General features: G+C 34.6%; 2 protein-coding genes across 3 annotated transcripts; both read right to left on the bottom strand.

The window, feature by feature from the left end:
• Positions 1–569: 569 nt before the first annotated feature.
• LOC136816918 (cuticle collagen 1-like) lies at positions 570–1854 on the bottom strand. The gene is made up of 3 exons (XM_067073252.1): positions 1773–1854; positions 1454–1535; positions 570–1195 (listed from the first exon to the last, which is right to left on the bottom strand). Exons 2-3 carry the CDS (start codon positions 1521–1523, stop codon positions 816–818), a joined length of 450 nt encoding a protein of 149 aa, XP_066929353.1. The 5' UTR covers positions 1524–1535; positions 1773–1854; the 3' UTR covers positions 570–815.
• A 2090-nt stretch (positions 1855–3944) lies between these two features.
• Positions 3945–9332, bottom strand: LOC136816916 (uncharacterized). 2 transcript variants are annotated; one of them, XR_010848000.1, is made up of 9 exons: positions 8920–9073; positions 7619–7771; positions 6769–6909; positions 6045–6503; positions 5760–5873; positions 5493–5612; positions 4680–4815; positions 4477–4582; positions 4233–4318 (listed from the first exon to the last, which is right to left on the bottom strand). XR_010848000.1 is itself a non-coding variant. In XM_067073251.1 (8 exons), the coding sequence occupies exons 1-8, from the start codon at positions 8987–8989 to the stop codon at positions 4108–4110; spliced, it is 1404 nt and encodes a 467-aa protein (XP_066929352.1). In that variant the 5' UTR covers positions 8990–9332; the 3' UTR covers positions 3945–4107. The 2 variants fall into 2 exon arrangements, 1 of the variants encoding a protein (XP_066929352.1); XM_067073251.1 differs by lacking the exon at positions 4477–4582 and having other exon boundaries at positions 3945–4318; positions 8920–9332.
• Positions 9333–16662: the final 7330 nt, after the last annotated feature.

The following is a 16662-nucleotide window of genomic DNA, read 5'->3' as shown; positions in this document are numbered from 1 at the left end:
CTCAAGAAATAACTGTTTTTTATGATTTGCCCCCCTTTAAGATGACGTCATCTGATGCTAGACTACGCAAGTGCTCTCAAAACACAATGAGGTCATTTTTGGACTATAGAAAATTTTCATGACGATCGAAATGGATCGAATGGAGTCCTGACATTGGGACTTCTTCATATAATTGGGAGTTAAGTGCAGTTTTACGCTCTTTTATGTTCACGAAATGCAAAAATAAAGTTTAAGGCCCAAAAAGCTCAAATTATGCCAGAGAAAATTGAGAGACTGGTTTTCAAAATTTTGAAACGAGAAGCACGAAGAATGATACAACACGCTGCTAGATCGATCATACAAAGCCTTTCCTGCAACTTGAAAAGAAATACCGAAAGATTTTGTTTGAAATCTGAGTTCATCAGATAATCGAAATTCTAAAAATTACTTTTCTAATTGAGTCAAAAATTGCGGAGAATTTTCTCTTGTCAACTACTCCGGAACAATGAAAATGCATTTTTTTGCAAAAAGAGTCCAAAACTTTTAAATTTGAAAAAATGGAATGGAAAATGAATTTTGTTTCATTTGCATCATTTTGTAGAATTTCAATATTTTCAATGTAAAAAATACAATATAATTTCTATAGTTATAATTTCATAGTTTTTAACAAAAATAATTCGAAAATAAATTACTCTTATCAAAATATTTATTTATTTGTGATGTGATTGGTGTCGAAATCACAGAGTTGGCACATCACACCAAAAACTGCAATCCAAGTTGTCAACCATTCAAAACTTGAAATAAAATTAGAATAGTCTCTAAAATCCTCCAATGATTTACTTTCTGGCTGGGCAACAGTATTGTGGGCAAGTTGGTACACATTGAGTAACACAGACTGATGGACATGGTGGTGGTGGTGGGGCGGGTTGTCCTGGTAATCCTCCTGGTCCTGGTGGTCCTGGGACTCCTGGTGGTCCTGGAAGTCCGGGTGGTCCAGCTGGTCCTGGGGCTCCTGGTGGTCCTGGACGTCCTGGGGGTCCTGGGTTTCCTGGAATTGGTGCTGGTGGTGGTGGTGGGGGTGGTGGTGGTGGTGGAGGTGGTGGTGGGGGTGGTGGTGGAGGTGGTGGTGGTGGAGCACAACAAACTGGAGCACATGCTGGGGCACATGCAGCTGGGCATGGTGCGGAACATGGGTTGGCATCACGTTTCAACATTTCTGTAAAAAATGAAAAAAGATTCATAAGTAAATGTCAGAAATTTCATTTAGATTAAATAAATAAAAACTTTCGATATAAGTTTGTGTTTATTCAAATTTTCGCGAATTTGAAATTTTACGAAAATAATGTGCGAGTTAATTCGATTAAACACAACCGCCCTTAAGTTGAATAGTTAAAAAAAGTCAATGTAAATTCATTGAAGAACAAAGGATAATGAAAATGATCAAAAAGAACAAAATAGATTAAAACCTTCTTACCGTGTAAAGTTTTGGCGTTAGCCATAGCTACTCCAACAAGGAGACAGCTAAGAATGAATCGAGCTGCCATTTTTATTTTTTTCTGAAAAGAAAAAAGAAATTTCATTAATTCAATTGTATTTTCTGAAAGAAAAAAAAACTTTTCTTGAGACGAAATTTAAACCTCAAATTAAGAGCGTAAAAATCTCCTGACACCAATTTGAATATTTCGAACTATTATTTCAAACATTCGAGAAACTAGAGATAGATATTTGTTTATTCAAAATTTGATTCCAGTTCATCTCCATTTTCTGAAAAAATAAAAACTTTTTGTGCTTACCTTAGCTCACCACAGTCCTAGATGTAATGAAGCTAATTTTCGAATGATTTGATTTTCTCAGATTGTTCCAAAATACTTATTACCTGCTAAAATCAATGGCAATTTGATTTTTTAACAAATACTGCATTCTGATTGGCTGATTTAGGATGCAGTTCATTGGTCCGGAGAAATGACTTCTCATGCGTATCAAATTTCATCTGATCGATTTTCTATGAGTTATACTCAATAACCAAATCTATCCCCAAAATGAGCGCCAACTGATTGACAGGGTCAACAATTTTCGAATTTTCATAAACAGTTAAATCGAACATTCGTTTAATGTTTTTTTGAGACGGGGGTCGAAAAATCGGTTCAAAATCTTAAACAATGATGATTTTGAGTTTAGTTCGAGGCTTTGCTTTTCGTAAATTTATGAATGCTTTAATTAAAACCAGCAAGTTGTGTTGAAATAGCCAATGACTCAAAACAATAATTTCAGAAATAATAAATTTAAATATATATTATCTTTAATACGAAACCCCCTGTTCACGTAAAAATTTCACAAATAGGAAAATCAATTAACACACCATATGTATAAAATCAACGACTAAATTAAAAATAATTAAAACCAAATTTTTGTTTTTGTTTTCCCGGCGAACAATCATAACAAACAATGCCGAAAAAATGCAAGTTTGAAAAAAAATTATTCAAGCAATTGTTTGGAGATTTCGTATTTTTTAAACTTTTGAAAGTTTCATAGAATCTGATTTTTTGGAATTTAAAGTTTAAAGAAAAATGTTTTATTGGAATTATCGAGGGTCAATCCATAGATATATAGTCAATCCGTTGGCAAAAATGTTTTAAAGAAGGGTTTTAAACAATGAATAGCATCAGTTTAAATAGTGTGCTTTCTTCCAAAATTTTCTTTGTTTGGATTTTAGGGTTGGAAGTTGTTCACGTGAAATGTTAAAGGTATGTTATACTTCAACAATTTTGCGCGATTGCGTGAATTGAAGGTCCAATCAAATATAATAGACTACGACCCTGTCTCAGTGAGAAATCTTTCCATCCAAAGGAGGTAGGTAATTGCCAATTGAAATTAAAAATGCCTTGCTTTTAATGGGATTCTATTGTTTTGTAAATCAAATTTACAATGAGGTTCGAAGAATTCATCGTGGTTTTACATTTCAGATTAAATTTTAGGACAAAGTTCATTATGTATTTACTTCTAACATTCTCAACCTTCCAAACTGATTTTATTTTAGTATTTATACCGTGTATCGGTAATACCTGGACCTGGTCAGATCCACCCGGTGGATAACCCGGTGAAAAATGAAATTGCCAAGAATTACCCTATTTCATAGGATTCGTGTTTTAGTAAATGTTTTTTTCTACGTCACTGCAGTAATCAATTTTTATTGTTGAGCACTATTTTGTGAATTGAGATTATAAGTTTTACAAATGCATCAACAATGGAAAAGAATTTATGGATTCCAATTTTTTTCAGCGATTTTAAATGAGCATGTAGCAAACCTACTAATTTCTTCTAATTAGGCTCTTTGCCTATAATTCTAAGCTCGGGTGGGATAATGAGTGAAACTGGGCAAGATTGGATTGGATTGGATTTTAAAACTGCACGTCACTAAGGCAGGGGTATGTTGTTATAAAAAAGGTAAGTATTGGGAAAAATATTATCTCGTCAACGTTTTATTGGACATTGGGTTTTAGTGAACTGCTATATCGATGAAATGAAACAGTTGTTACCATAGAAGTGCGAAATATTGCACCAAATCTTTGATTCGAAAACAAATTCTTACTGTACAAGAAAAAAGGAAGTCAAATACCTATTTACATCTCATTTACAAAGTCAAAAAATAAAATTACATTTACATACAGTCTGTTAAACAAAAATCTCAAATTAGAAATATAAATTTTTCGAAGCTCAATGTCAGGAAATTTCGTCATGAGCTCAGGGTAGTTATTTCACTCTCAAAGGAAAAAGGTTTTTTGAGGAAAGAATAAGCAATATATTGTCAAAATCTTAAAATTTTTCAACGATTAACAAAGACCTTATCTGAACAGTTATCTTACACCAGGCTATTTTAGAGCAATTCAGGTTTTGATAGATATGAAAATATTTAAAATAAACGGGAGGGTCCTAATAAGAACGGAAGGGGGATCTGAAATTTTTTTGAAAATTGACAAGTAGGGGGAGACGTTTTGGGACCTTAGAGTACATGCGACGGTTAAGAAATATAGAATTACTCCACTCTATTCAAAACAAAGCTTAGAAAGAAGCCTTGTTTTCCACGAAGAATCTTTTCATTTTTCCTGGACAACTCGACACTTCACCATTTTAATCGAATTCTGGAGGTTGATACCTGTAGTTAGAGCTTTTATTGGCGGGGATAAGAGGAAGCGCCCTTTTCTTGGGCGGGACATCTTTGATAAAGAAGGCGTGTGAATCGACATATTTTGAGGGCCACTTCATATCATCGTACTCTGGAGGGACGTCTATCAAACTGTTCGATTTGCTGGAGGGCGGAACAAAAGCTCCATGGTAACGCCTGAAAAAAAGAAAAAAAAATGTTTTACAGATGGTTTTTTCTGGTTTGTTTCTGTCTTGCAAAATCTTTTGCATAAAATATTTGGTATTCGTGCAAGGATTTTCACACAAAACTTTTAAATGAACCGGCCTTAAAAATCAAGAAATGGATTGACTTACATTTTAGACAAATTTTCTCCGTCTTCTTTCCTCCTTTTTTTACAGAAAACTTTCGTTTCCTTAAGACAAGAATCTTTCACCTTTCGTCTCACTCGGGTAACATTGGCTGGAAAGAAGACGAAGAAGCTTCGTGAAATTTTCCTCCCTTTAAAGATTCCGTTTAGTTTCGAATTGAGAAAGAAAAATGTAACAAAAATACTCACGTTCTATAGACTTTCCAAAAGTAAAACATGATGCCGAACAAAAGAATAAGGCCCCCGATACACCCCAACAATGCAAAGATGAGAGCTTCTTGGGTGAAATGTTGTTTTGGTTGACGACTCATCATCATCTGCGTCACTGAAAGAATGAGAAGAGATGATTTGGTGATCTTGACGCCAATGAAATACCACTATTTGGTATTAGTTTTAAAAAGGTTGATTTTCAGTTACATGCTTTGCTGTAGCCTGGATATTCAAGCTATCAATTTGTTTCTGCTAATTATAGCTTAGTCTACCTAGATGTTTATAAGCCCTTGGTCGACAAATTTTTGCACAAAATTTGAATGATAATGGAATGCAAATCACTTTAGGAAGCTGCTAGTAAAATAGAAACGTCAGAAATAAAAAGGATATCCAGGCTGCTATGGTACAAGAATTCTTTGAAATCGAAAAAGAAGTCTGAAACTTTCAGACATTCCTTGAAACTTCATCCGATTCGAAACACACCAGAATGAATTCGTAACAAAACTTTCTTTCTAATCGGCCCGTTCTTCATGAAAGAACATTTATTTATCAGGAATTTTCAAAGCGCGGCTTAATTTTCTCAAATTAAAGATTTCGCGGTTGTACTACTAAACATTTCAACAAATTAAAATTGAGGAAGGGAAGATCACATGTTTTTTATTTTACTGTCTAAATTGACCGAATAGACCTAAATGCTACTAAAAAACTCCGGTCCTTGATTTAGAAAAAAGTTGCAATTTGTTCTTAGTCTAGAAACCTGGCAAAGTAAAAAACGTTTTGCTAATTTCTTACCTGGTTTACACCTGCAGGAATATTTACAGTCAGTCATCGCTGAATCAACAAAACTTTCACAATATCCTCTCACTTGATTGTTAACTAGTTTATCGCAGTGTGGGTTTAAGTCGACGCATTCTGTATTTTCAAATGAAAGAAAAAGTTATCAGGTTGATTGCCGATTATAGATTTGTTTTCTCGTATAAGGGGTGAGCTGACCGATAGCTGACTTTGACTTCTGCAAGTAATTAACAATAGTAAATGAACTTTTCTTGCAAACATTACCTTTTTTGGTTTCTGTGAACTTTGCTGGTGTAAGGATGGGTTTCCGACAAATATCTTCTTTCTTCAGTTCTGTGCAAATGCAAGAATAGCTGTCCCATTTTGCGCATGCTCCGCCTGAAAAATATGATAAATATTAGTTTAAACGACTGATGACAACATCAGAACAAGGAATAGTTTATTAAAATTGGTATACCCCAAAATGTGCACTTTTGAATGAAATAATTGTGAATATCAGTAGAGTGTTGAGTGGTTTGAGATTCAAAATAAAAAGCAATTTCAATGTACCAAGGGCGTTTTTCTTTCCATTGCAACAAAAGGTGACGTCATCATCCGTTGCCACCGTATTTTTGTAAACTTTTATGATATCTTCATCTGTTAAAACTTTCTTCCATATTGCTATGTGAGAGATTTCAAATTCGCCTCGATCATCCATTTCACGTAATGAACCAATCTGCCCAAAAGTTACTTTATGTGCGTCTCTCTCACCCAAAGAGTTTGACAGCTCCACATTATTGTTTGGAGCAGGCTCAGAAAGCCTTCTCGTTAGCTTCAAATCTCCGTCGATATACAATCTAGCGCCCTCGTTGCTTTGCCACGTGAAAAGGAAATGGAACCATGATTTGGGCAATTCCTTCAAGTAGATCTTCCATATTCTCTGTGACTCCTCACTGATGATCTCCAAAATGAAGAAATTGGTCAACGGATCTCTCTGCAACCGGAATCCACTCATGAATTCTTCACTGACTGAAAATGGAGAGAAAATGTAAAACAATTCTGTCATCAAAGGTTTGCCACAAGGAAAACTCTTTTGCAGACCCCTATCTCATTGACTCATTAGACTGTGTGATAAAAGCGTGTTTTGGAAAAAACAATTCTTTCATTAGATTTAAATAAGCATCGGGTTGTTCAACAGTTCCTGGTTTTGAATTTAAGTTGAACTTTCAACTTTATATTCACCGAGGCGATCAATTGGAGAGTTTTTGACAGTCATTTTATGAAGTTTACTTACCGGCAATCTTTCCGGCAGACATTATGTAATCACCACTCTTATATTTCATCCAAAAACTAAAAGTCATGCCCCGAGTGCACGATACCGAAGTTAAGCATTTGTCTTGGAGGTGCGGAATCTCCAACCAGCTTATTCGTCCATCTAAATGATAAAATTGTCGTATAAGTTAAGTTTAATGTGATTTTTGGCAAAGTTTGAACCGAAATTGTTCAAGAAATATATGTTTTCAATTCTTTATCTCCCATAAAACCTACTTTTCTGTCTTTTCTATATAGTTAAAGAATCTCTCAATGGCTAGACCCGCCTCTTTTGAGAACAGACGTGATTCAAGACTGGTTCACACTTCCGCAAACCTTCAGCCGTTTGCGCGTCTGAAAGGCTTCTCAACCTAAAGAAATCTCTGATGTGTGACGTCAGAAAGCTTTTTGGAATATTGGTAAATGCTTACGTCATTATGTCGCGCACATGCGCAGAAGTAGACATGTTATAGTCAATGGTTATAAAATATGAAGAAACCCCGGCGTTTATTTAATTCACACGATGTTCTCTTTAACGGCCATCTGTCGAGATTAAATTCAATATTTTTGAGAGGTTTATGTTTTTCTCAAGTTCTTGTAAAATGTATGGTGTTTTAAATTTCATTCAAATATTGACTTTGAAGAACACTTTAAAAAATAAGTCATAATATTGTTCGAGACCTGATGTTAAAGTATGTGATCTTAAGCAAATGTTCTTTATATATACAGTATAGAACAATATCTAAACACAGGAATTTTAGATTTTTAGATGTTGGGAGCTAAATTTTAAATAGCTTTAAGGAGTCACCCATCAAATATTGCATATCCCTCACCTAACTGCAGAACGTTTCCAAGCTGTTTCTGTTTCTCCACGCTCACGCCACGATTCTTGAACTTGAGGTGAAGTTGGGTGATGGAGTCTTTGGCCTCCCATTTGTTATATTTGTTCATGTTCCAGTAGTGTGTCGCATTGTGCAGTGGGTTTTCTAAAGTAAGATGAATCAAAATTGATGTAACCCCTGCTTTATCTTTCTATAAAGGATAATATGTGTCGGGTTAAAAGGTTCGGGCGAGAATTGTGATTTTAGTACTTCCACTATACTTCATTGAATATTTCGATTTTGGAAGGGGTCAGTGGCTTCTTTGGCTTATGAGCTTTTGAATCCTGAGGTCCTGTCCTTTATCATTTTTAAGTTCTTCTTTTCAGTTCGATACTCAACCTTTCAATGTTTCGTTATAAAAGTATACGGTTGAAGAGTTTTACCATTTTCAGCATCAAGGAGGGCTGAAAGAGCCTAAACAAATCCCCTTTGATCTGTTTTGATATAAGGGATTCACATCGTGTATAAAACTCCCGTCCGAGAGTTACCCCCGTTTTGTGTTTTTGAGTTTCAGAAATTAGCGGTTAGTTGAACCTTTTTAAGAAAATTGAAAATTTGACAGAAGTTTTATACACGTACACGATTAGCATCCTCTATATCAAAACATATCAGAGGGGATGCCTGCAGCCTATGAGGACAAGCGAAAAAAAGAGATGTTCGATATTTTTTAAGAACACAGATTTAAAAAATGTAATTTGACATTCGAAATAACATAAAAATGAAAACAACAGGCGGACGAGGCCATCTGGAGAAAATTCATTTAAAGTTAGTATTTTATTATTGAATTTTTGTCATCACCAAACTCCCCTGATAAAATCTTTCCCCAATTTTTCATAAAGAGAAAAACTCATCATCATAACAGATGGGGGAAAGCTTCTGAAAGAATTTCTTCCTGTATTCTTCCCCGAAGTTTTTTCTTCTCGACTCCCTCCTTTGGTACTAACCGTATTGTCGGTTTTTACTCTAGAAGGCGGATTTTATAACGACATTTTTCAGTCAAAATGAATTAAAACATCAGATACTGAAAGATATCCCGAAAGTTTGCATGGATGATAGTCTAGGATCGGCGTCTTCTCGCTCTTAGATTAGAGACCCTTTTGGTCACTACAGGAAAATAACTTGACCTTGAAATCAATATCGAAGTCTTTCAAATATTGACTATGTGACACTTATGTTTTACAAAAGATCTATTTTTGGATAATTTTTTAACAAATCAAATTTTCATAAGTAGCACAAAGAGAAGAATATCTTACTTTCTTTTAATTCTTTGCAGTTTGAAATTTTCAGCATCCAAAAAAAGACAACAAGTAGCTTCAGCTTCATCTTTCCGTAAAATGAACTTTTTCCACAGAACTGTTCGATCAAAAGATAAATCCAAATTAAAATTCAACTCCTGAAGAGCCGCGTTGCTCTATTTTGTGCTGACAAAGCGAAGTTAATCTGATTAGGATTTGTGACTTCTTCAGTTGAAACTTGCGGTTGGTCGATTTTTTCACAAAATCTGGAGAGGATTACCTTCGGATCAAAAAAAATATTATACTCAGTTTGTTTAATAATCTTCGCTCTTCTAAAATCCACAATTTTTACAGTTTTCAACTCTAAAAATTCAAAAAACCAAGAAAAGTTGATTATGTTTCAACGTTTGAATGTCATTTGTAAGACTGTATTCCGATCAACATCTTCCAAGACCTTTTTGTCTCCAAATTTCTTTCGCCAATCGTTTGTTAAAGAAGAACAATAGAAACGAAACAAAAGGCTATTGTTCATTCTTAAGTGTGAATCTGATATTAAGTAATGAGTTTAAAGAGGTCCCTCTTCTTTTCTCTCTCCTCCTTTTCATTTTCTTCAAAACAAATCGACAGTCCACCGTCAGTTTCCATTCAATTGGCAAATTTCAAAGTCGAACATATGTTGAAAGGATCTAATATTAAGAACACGCCTTCAAAGATAGACAAGGTACATAAAAAAGAGAGAGGGAATTCCATCAGTGTTTTTAAGTAAACAGAGACGAATTTTATTAAGTAGAGAATTATCCCTCGGTGACTACACCAGTCAAGTAGAAGCTCTACTATAAGTTATCAAATTTCGCTTACTTGTGTAATTTGCAAACCGACCTCTTATAAATGACATTCTGATTGCCATATGTGATGACTTCTCAGAGAAGCAGAAGCCTTATTGTTGACCAAAATGACTCACATGAGAATCTAAAAATATAAAATGTCAGATTGTTCTATAAGGGGACGTTGTTATGAAGGGTGCACGCTCTATACCTAAATAAAGCTATTTCGCGATGTCCTTTGGTTGAATGTCTCGCAATCCCGTACCCAGCACCACGTGTACCACTTTTTGATTTTACTGATAAACGTGATCAATCGATCTTCCGTGAGCGCTACCAGAATCATCAAGAAGGCCAGCTAAGGGCCTGGGTACAAGTTTGATGGTCTCGATGTTTCAAGCTTTTTGGAGTTTCTTATGGTAATTATTTTTGACAAATTTCAGCCTTAAATGTTCTTGTAAATTGTTTTCTAATAAGAAAATCGTTAGGGGCTTAATGCAAATGGAGGGAAGGGAATCGGTTGTCTTAAAGATTTGTTGAGAGTTTGCCAACAAGGTGGGTAATGTTTTGGCATTAATGCTTCATGATGTTGGGCTGTCTGCTTTCTCTCTTTTCATTCAATTTCTTTGGTCAAAGGAAACAAACGGTTAAGGGTAGAAACTCCCGAAGAAAAAATACTTCAATGACGGATCGTGCATCCAATATTTCAACTGTCTTCCTCTCATCAAACAGATGTCCAAATTTCGCCCCTCTTCAAAGAAGACAGATTTTGCGATTAGGATACAAACGACATGAGAGAAAAATATCGGCTTTTCGGTGAAGCAAGATTCTACTTCACAAAAAAACTAAACAAACGTCCGAAAAAAAAATAGATGAATCACGTAATTGCTCGCATTTTGAATATAAAAAAGTTTTTCATAACTTTTTAATTTTGTATTGTGTTTAAAAAGTTTGAAAATTTTGAAAATTTTACTTATGACGAAACTGAAAAAAAAAAAAACACAGTCAAAATATAAAGATGCGAGTAATAAACCTTTTTTAAATTAAATACACGTTTTTTTTTATTAGAACACCCAAAATTTGGCTGAGCCTGAATGTGCTTATTTTTTTAGCAATTTTCAGCCTGAAATGTTCTTAGATGCGTTCTTAAATTTTCAGACTACTCTAAATCGACAATATCATGCAAAATAAAGATCACTTAAAATTGGTAAAATTTGGACAATATTTGACCCTCGATTTAGAAAATCCATTCCTAAGTTTGTTTAAAACTGCTTGAAAAGAGGAAAAAATTGTAGTTTCTTGTCATTTTTTTCCAAACTGAGGCTGGGCATGTTCTTACGATGTTCTTAATTTTTCGACGAATTTCAGCCCCAGTGTTCTTATAAACTGGGTTCTAATAAAAGAAAAAACGTGTAGTCTGAATCGCAGACCTCTACAAACCCCAGGTAGTATAAAGAACACGAATCCATTAGTGGATGGATGCAAGCAGCCTTTAGATTGAAAGGACGTATTTGAATGGGGTGTAACATGACATCGGGTAACAATAATACAAAAAAGATATTACGATTACAATATAGTCTCCATAACTCGAACCTCTGCAACTTGAGTACCTCCTTAACTCGAACAAGTTTTCTGGTTGATTCAGTTAACAATGTCTTATAAACCTTACTCCGGAACTTGAAGTTTCCTCAACCTGAACAAACTTGTATTCCCTGTGTGTGTGTTTGGGTCAGGGAGACTCCAAAGTATTGAGACTTCCCAGCTGTTTGCTTTCTTCAATTTTTATTCCTTTTATGATAGCGCTATAATCTATCCATGTGCACTCTTGTTTTGCTTGCCACTTTTTTAACGACCCTGGTAAAAATTCTTGAAAAGTTCTTGAAAAGATCTTATCAAGAAACTTGGCTTATTCTTTTTCAGTTTCTTACTACGAACGTGCCAAGATCTTTCAAGATCTTTAATGATCTGATAAGACTCTTTTATAAGTTTTGAATAAGATTCTTGTCCCTTCAAGATATTGACGGAATCTTAAGTAAAAGTCGGAGGTGACCTGAAGGCTCCACTTTCGATAGCTATCTACCTGAAGGTAGGGGAGGGATTGCCCCACTTACTTGCTGAGCATCAAGCAGAGAGACATCAAGTATCATTTTGGGAATCTTTGGTGTGACCCGGCCGGGGATTGAACCCACAACATTGCGCATCGTAGGCGGATGCTCTACCACTGCACTACGGTCGCTGACGGAATTTTACTACTATCCCCGTTCAGTTATTGAATAAGGGCCGGAAGCTTCGCTCGAGTGACAGCATTCAACTGATAACCTCGTCATTAATCAACTATTTCATTAATACAGTCAATGATAACACACACACAAAAGAAAAAAACCACTTACCGTATTTCGAGGCTGACCAAAAACTGTTTCGTAAATACTATTCTAAGAGATTGCTCTCCTTGAGTCTAAAGACTCCTTCTTATGAAAAACAATCATAACCAGAAATTTACGTGCTTTTAAGATTCTTAACTCAAACTTGATAAGAACCACTAAGAATCTTAAAGCTTCTTTGCACTACCGTGAAAAGCACAGCTCAAAATCATATATTTACGCTGTGCCGACGAATCGAGATTCTATTCATCGCGCAATCAGCGAAGACAAAAGTAACCATGACGACCATCCAAGATCTTGGATGAGCGTCATAGTCGATATTTTTATTCCCGTCGTTGAAAACACAACTTACAAAAAGTCATCAATGCTTTGTAAAAAGAGTCAGTGATAGAGAATCATAACATAAAGTCTGTCTTATATTTCGATTCAATTAAAGTGACATTTCCATAATTAAAAGTTTAGTAATTACTGTTATACATTTGGGGATCATGTAAAAGATTTCTTTCGAAAAAAACTCATTTCAACTACACTTGGAGGTTTCTGGGGAATTCGTAAATAGTAAACTGCATACTGATACAGTCTGCTAGACATTAATATGGTAATATTTGCTCTTCATCTTTGATTTTTTCTACAGTGATTAGATTGACACATGCGCGATAAAGTTACTATTATTTGTCTTCAGAGGTTACTATTTTCTTTGAAAACTTAACCTCTGATACTCAGGGTATCTTTGCACGTAATAGTTAGTTAAGATTTGGAAAGTCTCTTTATAAAAACTTTACAAGTTACGCAAAGAATCTTAAAATATTTTATGGCTCAAGATTTCGTAAGATTCTACTTAAGAACTTAATAATAAGAAATAATAATTATCTTACTATAAATATGCGGGAAGAATCTTGACAATTCTTAACAATTTCTTTACAAGATCTTTAAAGATCTTTTTGTTGGAAGAAATTTTCAAGATTGCCTAAGAATCGTTGTAAGATCTTACAAAGATTTTATAAGATTCTCACTTGTTAAAGATCTTGAAAGATCTTCAACGATCTTTTCAGATCTTATCAAGAATTTTTACCAGGGGAATGATGTAAATTCTAGAAAAGAATACAATAATTTGGAAAAAAATGAAGAAAAACAGCTTATAGAGCTTTTTTAGAGCTGGAAGGTCAACAGGGCGAGGGGTTGTGATAAAGAGAGTCTGCTAGAGTTGGGTAATTCGAATTTCCAGATATCGGTACTGAAAGATTTTATCATTACTGATCTGGAACACAAGGACATTGTTAGTTTGGTGCAAAGCGCTTGGAAAGGAATCGGAAAAACAACATTTAAGGGCTCTGACCATAGTGAATTTTTCATAATTGCCGTGTTTAAAATGTGTTTTCTGACTGATGTAACCAACAAAACTATGACATGTTGTACATCTTCTGTTAGACAAACTATTCCTGAATCTGAAAATTCAAAAATTACATTGAAAAAATGTGATGAAGAAGAAAATGAAGACTTTTGCGAGGAACAGTATTTCAACTTTGAAGAGCTTAGTTTCGGCGAAGAAAAAACATTTTGAAAATTTTTTCGCAGTAGATGGTGTATCTTTTACCGAACAATAAAAATTTTTGCGGAAAATTTTTGTAAATGCTTCTTTGTCTCAAAATCTTCAAAATAGTGGATTTTCATCAATTTTTCATCTGGATTTTGCTTAAAAAAACAGTCATAACTTTTGACACATCTTTTTAGAAAAATTTTCCGCAAAATTTAAAATAGTTCAATTCTTTGCGGACAGTTTGAAAAAACTTCTAAACAAAAAGGTTAATTACCCATTAAAACTTAGCACTTTTTATAAAAGAAGGTGATGCAACATATTATTAACGTCTTTTTAAAGTTCATAACGTCATTTTTGCAATTAAGTTCTTAATTACTCTTAAGGGATTTGATTAAAAAGCAATTTATAAAGGCAATTCTTTGTTAAAAGTGTTAAAGAATCTAAAACATAACTTTCATGTTCAGATACTAAAATCAATTTTCCGACTATGGTCAAAGCCCTTAAACCTTTTCTCGTGATAGATGAATGAATCAAAAAAGGCACGAAAAAAGAATGTTGAAATCGCAAAGCAGGACGGGTTGGTGTAATTTAAGATACGATCTAACGATTTACGATTCACGATGCGCGATCCATACATAAAGTATGCTGATTATTCCTAATAATTATCATAAAACTTAAATTATATTGTATAATTCTAAAACAATGGCATAATCTTTTCTCGCTTTTGTTTACCACGGTAAATTCAAGTAAATTTATGCAACAAAAGCGAAATAAGTAAGTAATGAAAGTACGAATAATCACGACCTTAAAATTATGAAAAAACTTACATAATGTTGATAATGAAAACATTATCTTACAATAGACAGAGAGTGAAAGTAAACAATGCACAAGAAATATTTTTGCTCTCAGTTTTAACAATCATAATCGAGTGTAGGAATATACGAGTATTCTTTCTTAAAGCAAATAAAAGAATATATTTGCGAACAGTATGTTTTGCGGACCGTAATGTACGAAGCAAAAAACGGGTGCTCTATTATGAGAAAGAATTTTCTTTCGGTAATCAATTCCCCTATATTGATTCAAGTTATGAAAAAGAGAGAGAGGAGATTACAAAGGTGAATACACGTGGCTTTCACTTTCTTTTAATCTATGACTGAATTGAAATTGAAAAGAGAAAGGGATCATGGTATAATCAGTAAAACGCACTGAAAGCTTCTTTAAAATATAATTTGTATAATTTTACATAAATGATGTTTTTAGAAATAATCGAGTTTCAGCGAATGAAAGTTTTTAAATTGCCTAAATATTTTATCATGATTAGCATAATTACGCATGAATTAACATATTTTATGCACGGATCGCGAATCGTGCATCGTAAATCGTTAGATCGTGCATCTTAAATTACACCAACCCAAGCAGGAAGAAGAAATGATTCCCTCGCCCATATTTAAATCGATTCAATAGCGACTGTTTAGCGAAGAGTACTATTCTCCAGTCGAGATCATTAAAAGACCTGATCATGTGGCGCCTCGTCAATAATTTCTCAAATTTTCGGCTTTTTCCACGAGGCATTCAACGAGCCATTATACAAAATATCTGCTGTTCTTTCCTAGGAGACAGTTTTTTATGAAAAAGTGAACAGCAGGTCTCATTTTCTAGGAGGGTCAATTTACTTCAAAACATCTGTTGTTTTATTACAGGAGATAACGTCATCAGTGACCAGAAGCAGCCACCGACCTAAAATTTGCAAATATCTGTTCTGATTTGCCAGCTGGAAGGATTTCCACGAAATTAAGAACAGTTCCTCGTTTTCCAGGCGAGAAATTTTTACTTCAGAACAGTTATATTTTTCCAGCTAGGAGGTAAAAAAACTTTCAGAACAGATACGAAATTACCAGGCGATTGATTTTACGCGAGTTAACTGTTCTTATCTACCAGGGCTGACAAAATCTTATAAGAACAGATCGCTAAATTCCAGCTTGACATTGAAGGACTTTTAAGAACAGAAACTTAATTTCCAGCTAACAGTTCGAACAGATCCACAATTTCCAGATGTTTTGTAGAACAGATGGAGAATTTTCAGCTGCCACTCCAGGCAACCACATTCAGGACTTTTTTTAAATTCCCTCAGAACAGATAGGAAATTCTTAGACACGTTATTTATAAATATAAGATATCAGACTATTTTTTCATAAGAACAGATCATATTTTTCCAGCTGGTCCCAATCTTCAGTAGAACAGATCATATTTTTCCAGCTGGTCCCAATCTTCAGTAGAACAGACCATATTTTTCCAGCTGGTCCCAATCTTCAGTAGAACAGACCACTTTTTTCCAGCAGACTTTTTTCTTTAGTTCGGTAAGAATAGACCGCCATATCCAGCTGGAACGTGCCTTCAGAACAGATATTTTGAAGTCCTCCTTCGGTGGATGCTTTCGAGTGACCAGCAGATAGCATTTTCTAGGTAATGATGTCATCGGTGAACAGCAGATAGGTTTTTCAAGGCAATAACTTTATGATGAATATTTTATCCATCTGCTGTTTCGTTTTGTTATTTTCACGAGACAAGGTACAAACTGTCGGGTAATGACGTCATCGGTGAACAGCAGATAGGTTTTTCAAGGCAATAACTTTATAATGAATATTTTATCCATCTGCTGTTTCGTTTTGTTATTTTCATGAGACAAGGTACAAACTGTCGGGATATTTTTGAAGAAAAGCAGATAATATTTTCTAGACATTGAGACAGGGTTACAAACCCATGAACAGCAGATCAATCTTTTAAGACAGTGAGACAAGGGTGCAGACAAAGAACAGCAGATCAAAATTTTTGAGACACTTAGACGGGGTACAAACCCAGGAATAGCAGATCAAATTTTCTATGGGACAGCGTACAAAACTAAGGTCTCAGGAATTGAAGAACAACCAAAGACAGGGGGGGTCCTAATAAGGTCCGGGGGTTAGAAAAAATCGAAAAATTTTAATCTGAATTTTAGAATTTTTGACCAACTTGGTTTCATGAA

This window comes from Clytia hemisphaerica, unplaced genomic scaffold (assembly GCF_902728285.1).
Source record: "Clytia hemisphaerica strain Z4C2 unplaced genomic scaffold, Clytia hemisphaerica genome assembly, whole genome shotgun sequence".
Classification (NCBI taxonomy): domain Eukaryota; kingdom Metazoa; phylum Cnidaria; class Hydrozoa; order Leptothecata; family Clytiidae; genus Clytia; species Clytia hemisphaerica.
This window is presented reverse-complemented; position numbering and strand designations above follow the sequence as displayed.

What these genes read in the sequence shown, in the direction of transcription:
- LOC136816918 (XM_067073252.1), bottom strand. Translation starts at nt 1,523, where the DNA reads ATGGCAGCTCGATTCATTCTTAGCTGTCTCCTTGTTGGAGTAGCTATG. An exon ending in TAACGCCAAAACTTTACACG is followed by an intron (nt 1,196 to 1,453) that starts GTAAGAAGGTTT and finishes CATTTTTTACAG; the next exon opens with AAATGTTGAAACGTGATGCC.
- LOC136816916 (XM_067073251.1), bottom strand. Translation starts at nt 8,989, where the DNA reads ATGAAGCTGAAGCTACTTGTTGTCTTTTTTTGGATGCTGAAAATTTCA. An exon ending in TTCCTGCAGGTGTAAACCAG is followed by an intron (nt 4,816 to 5,492) that starts GTAAGAAATTAG and finishes TCATTCTTTCAG; the next exon opens with TGACGCAGATGATGATGAGT. An exon ending in TTTTGGAAAGTCTATAGAAC is followed by an intron (nt 4,319 to 4,679) that starts GTGAGTATTTTT and finishes TCTTTTTTTCAG; the next exon opens with GCGTTACCATGGAGCTTTTG.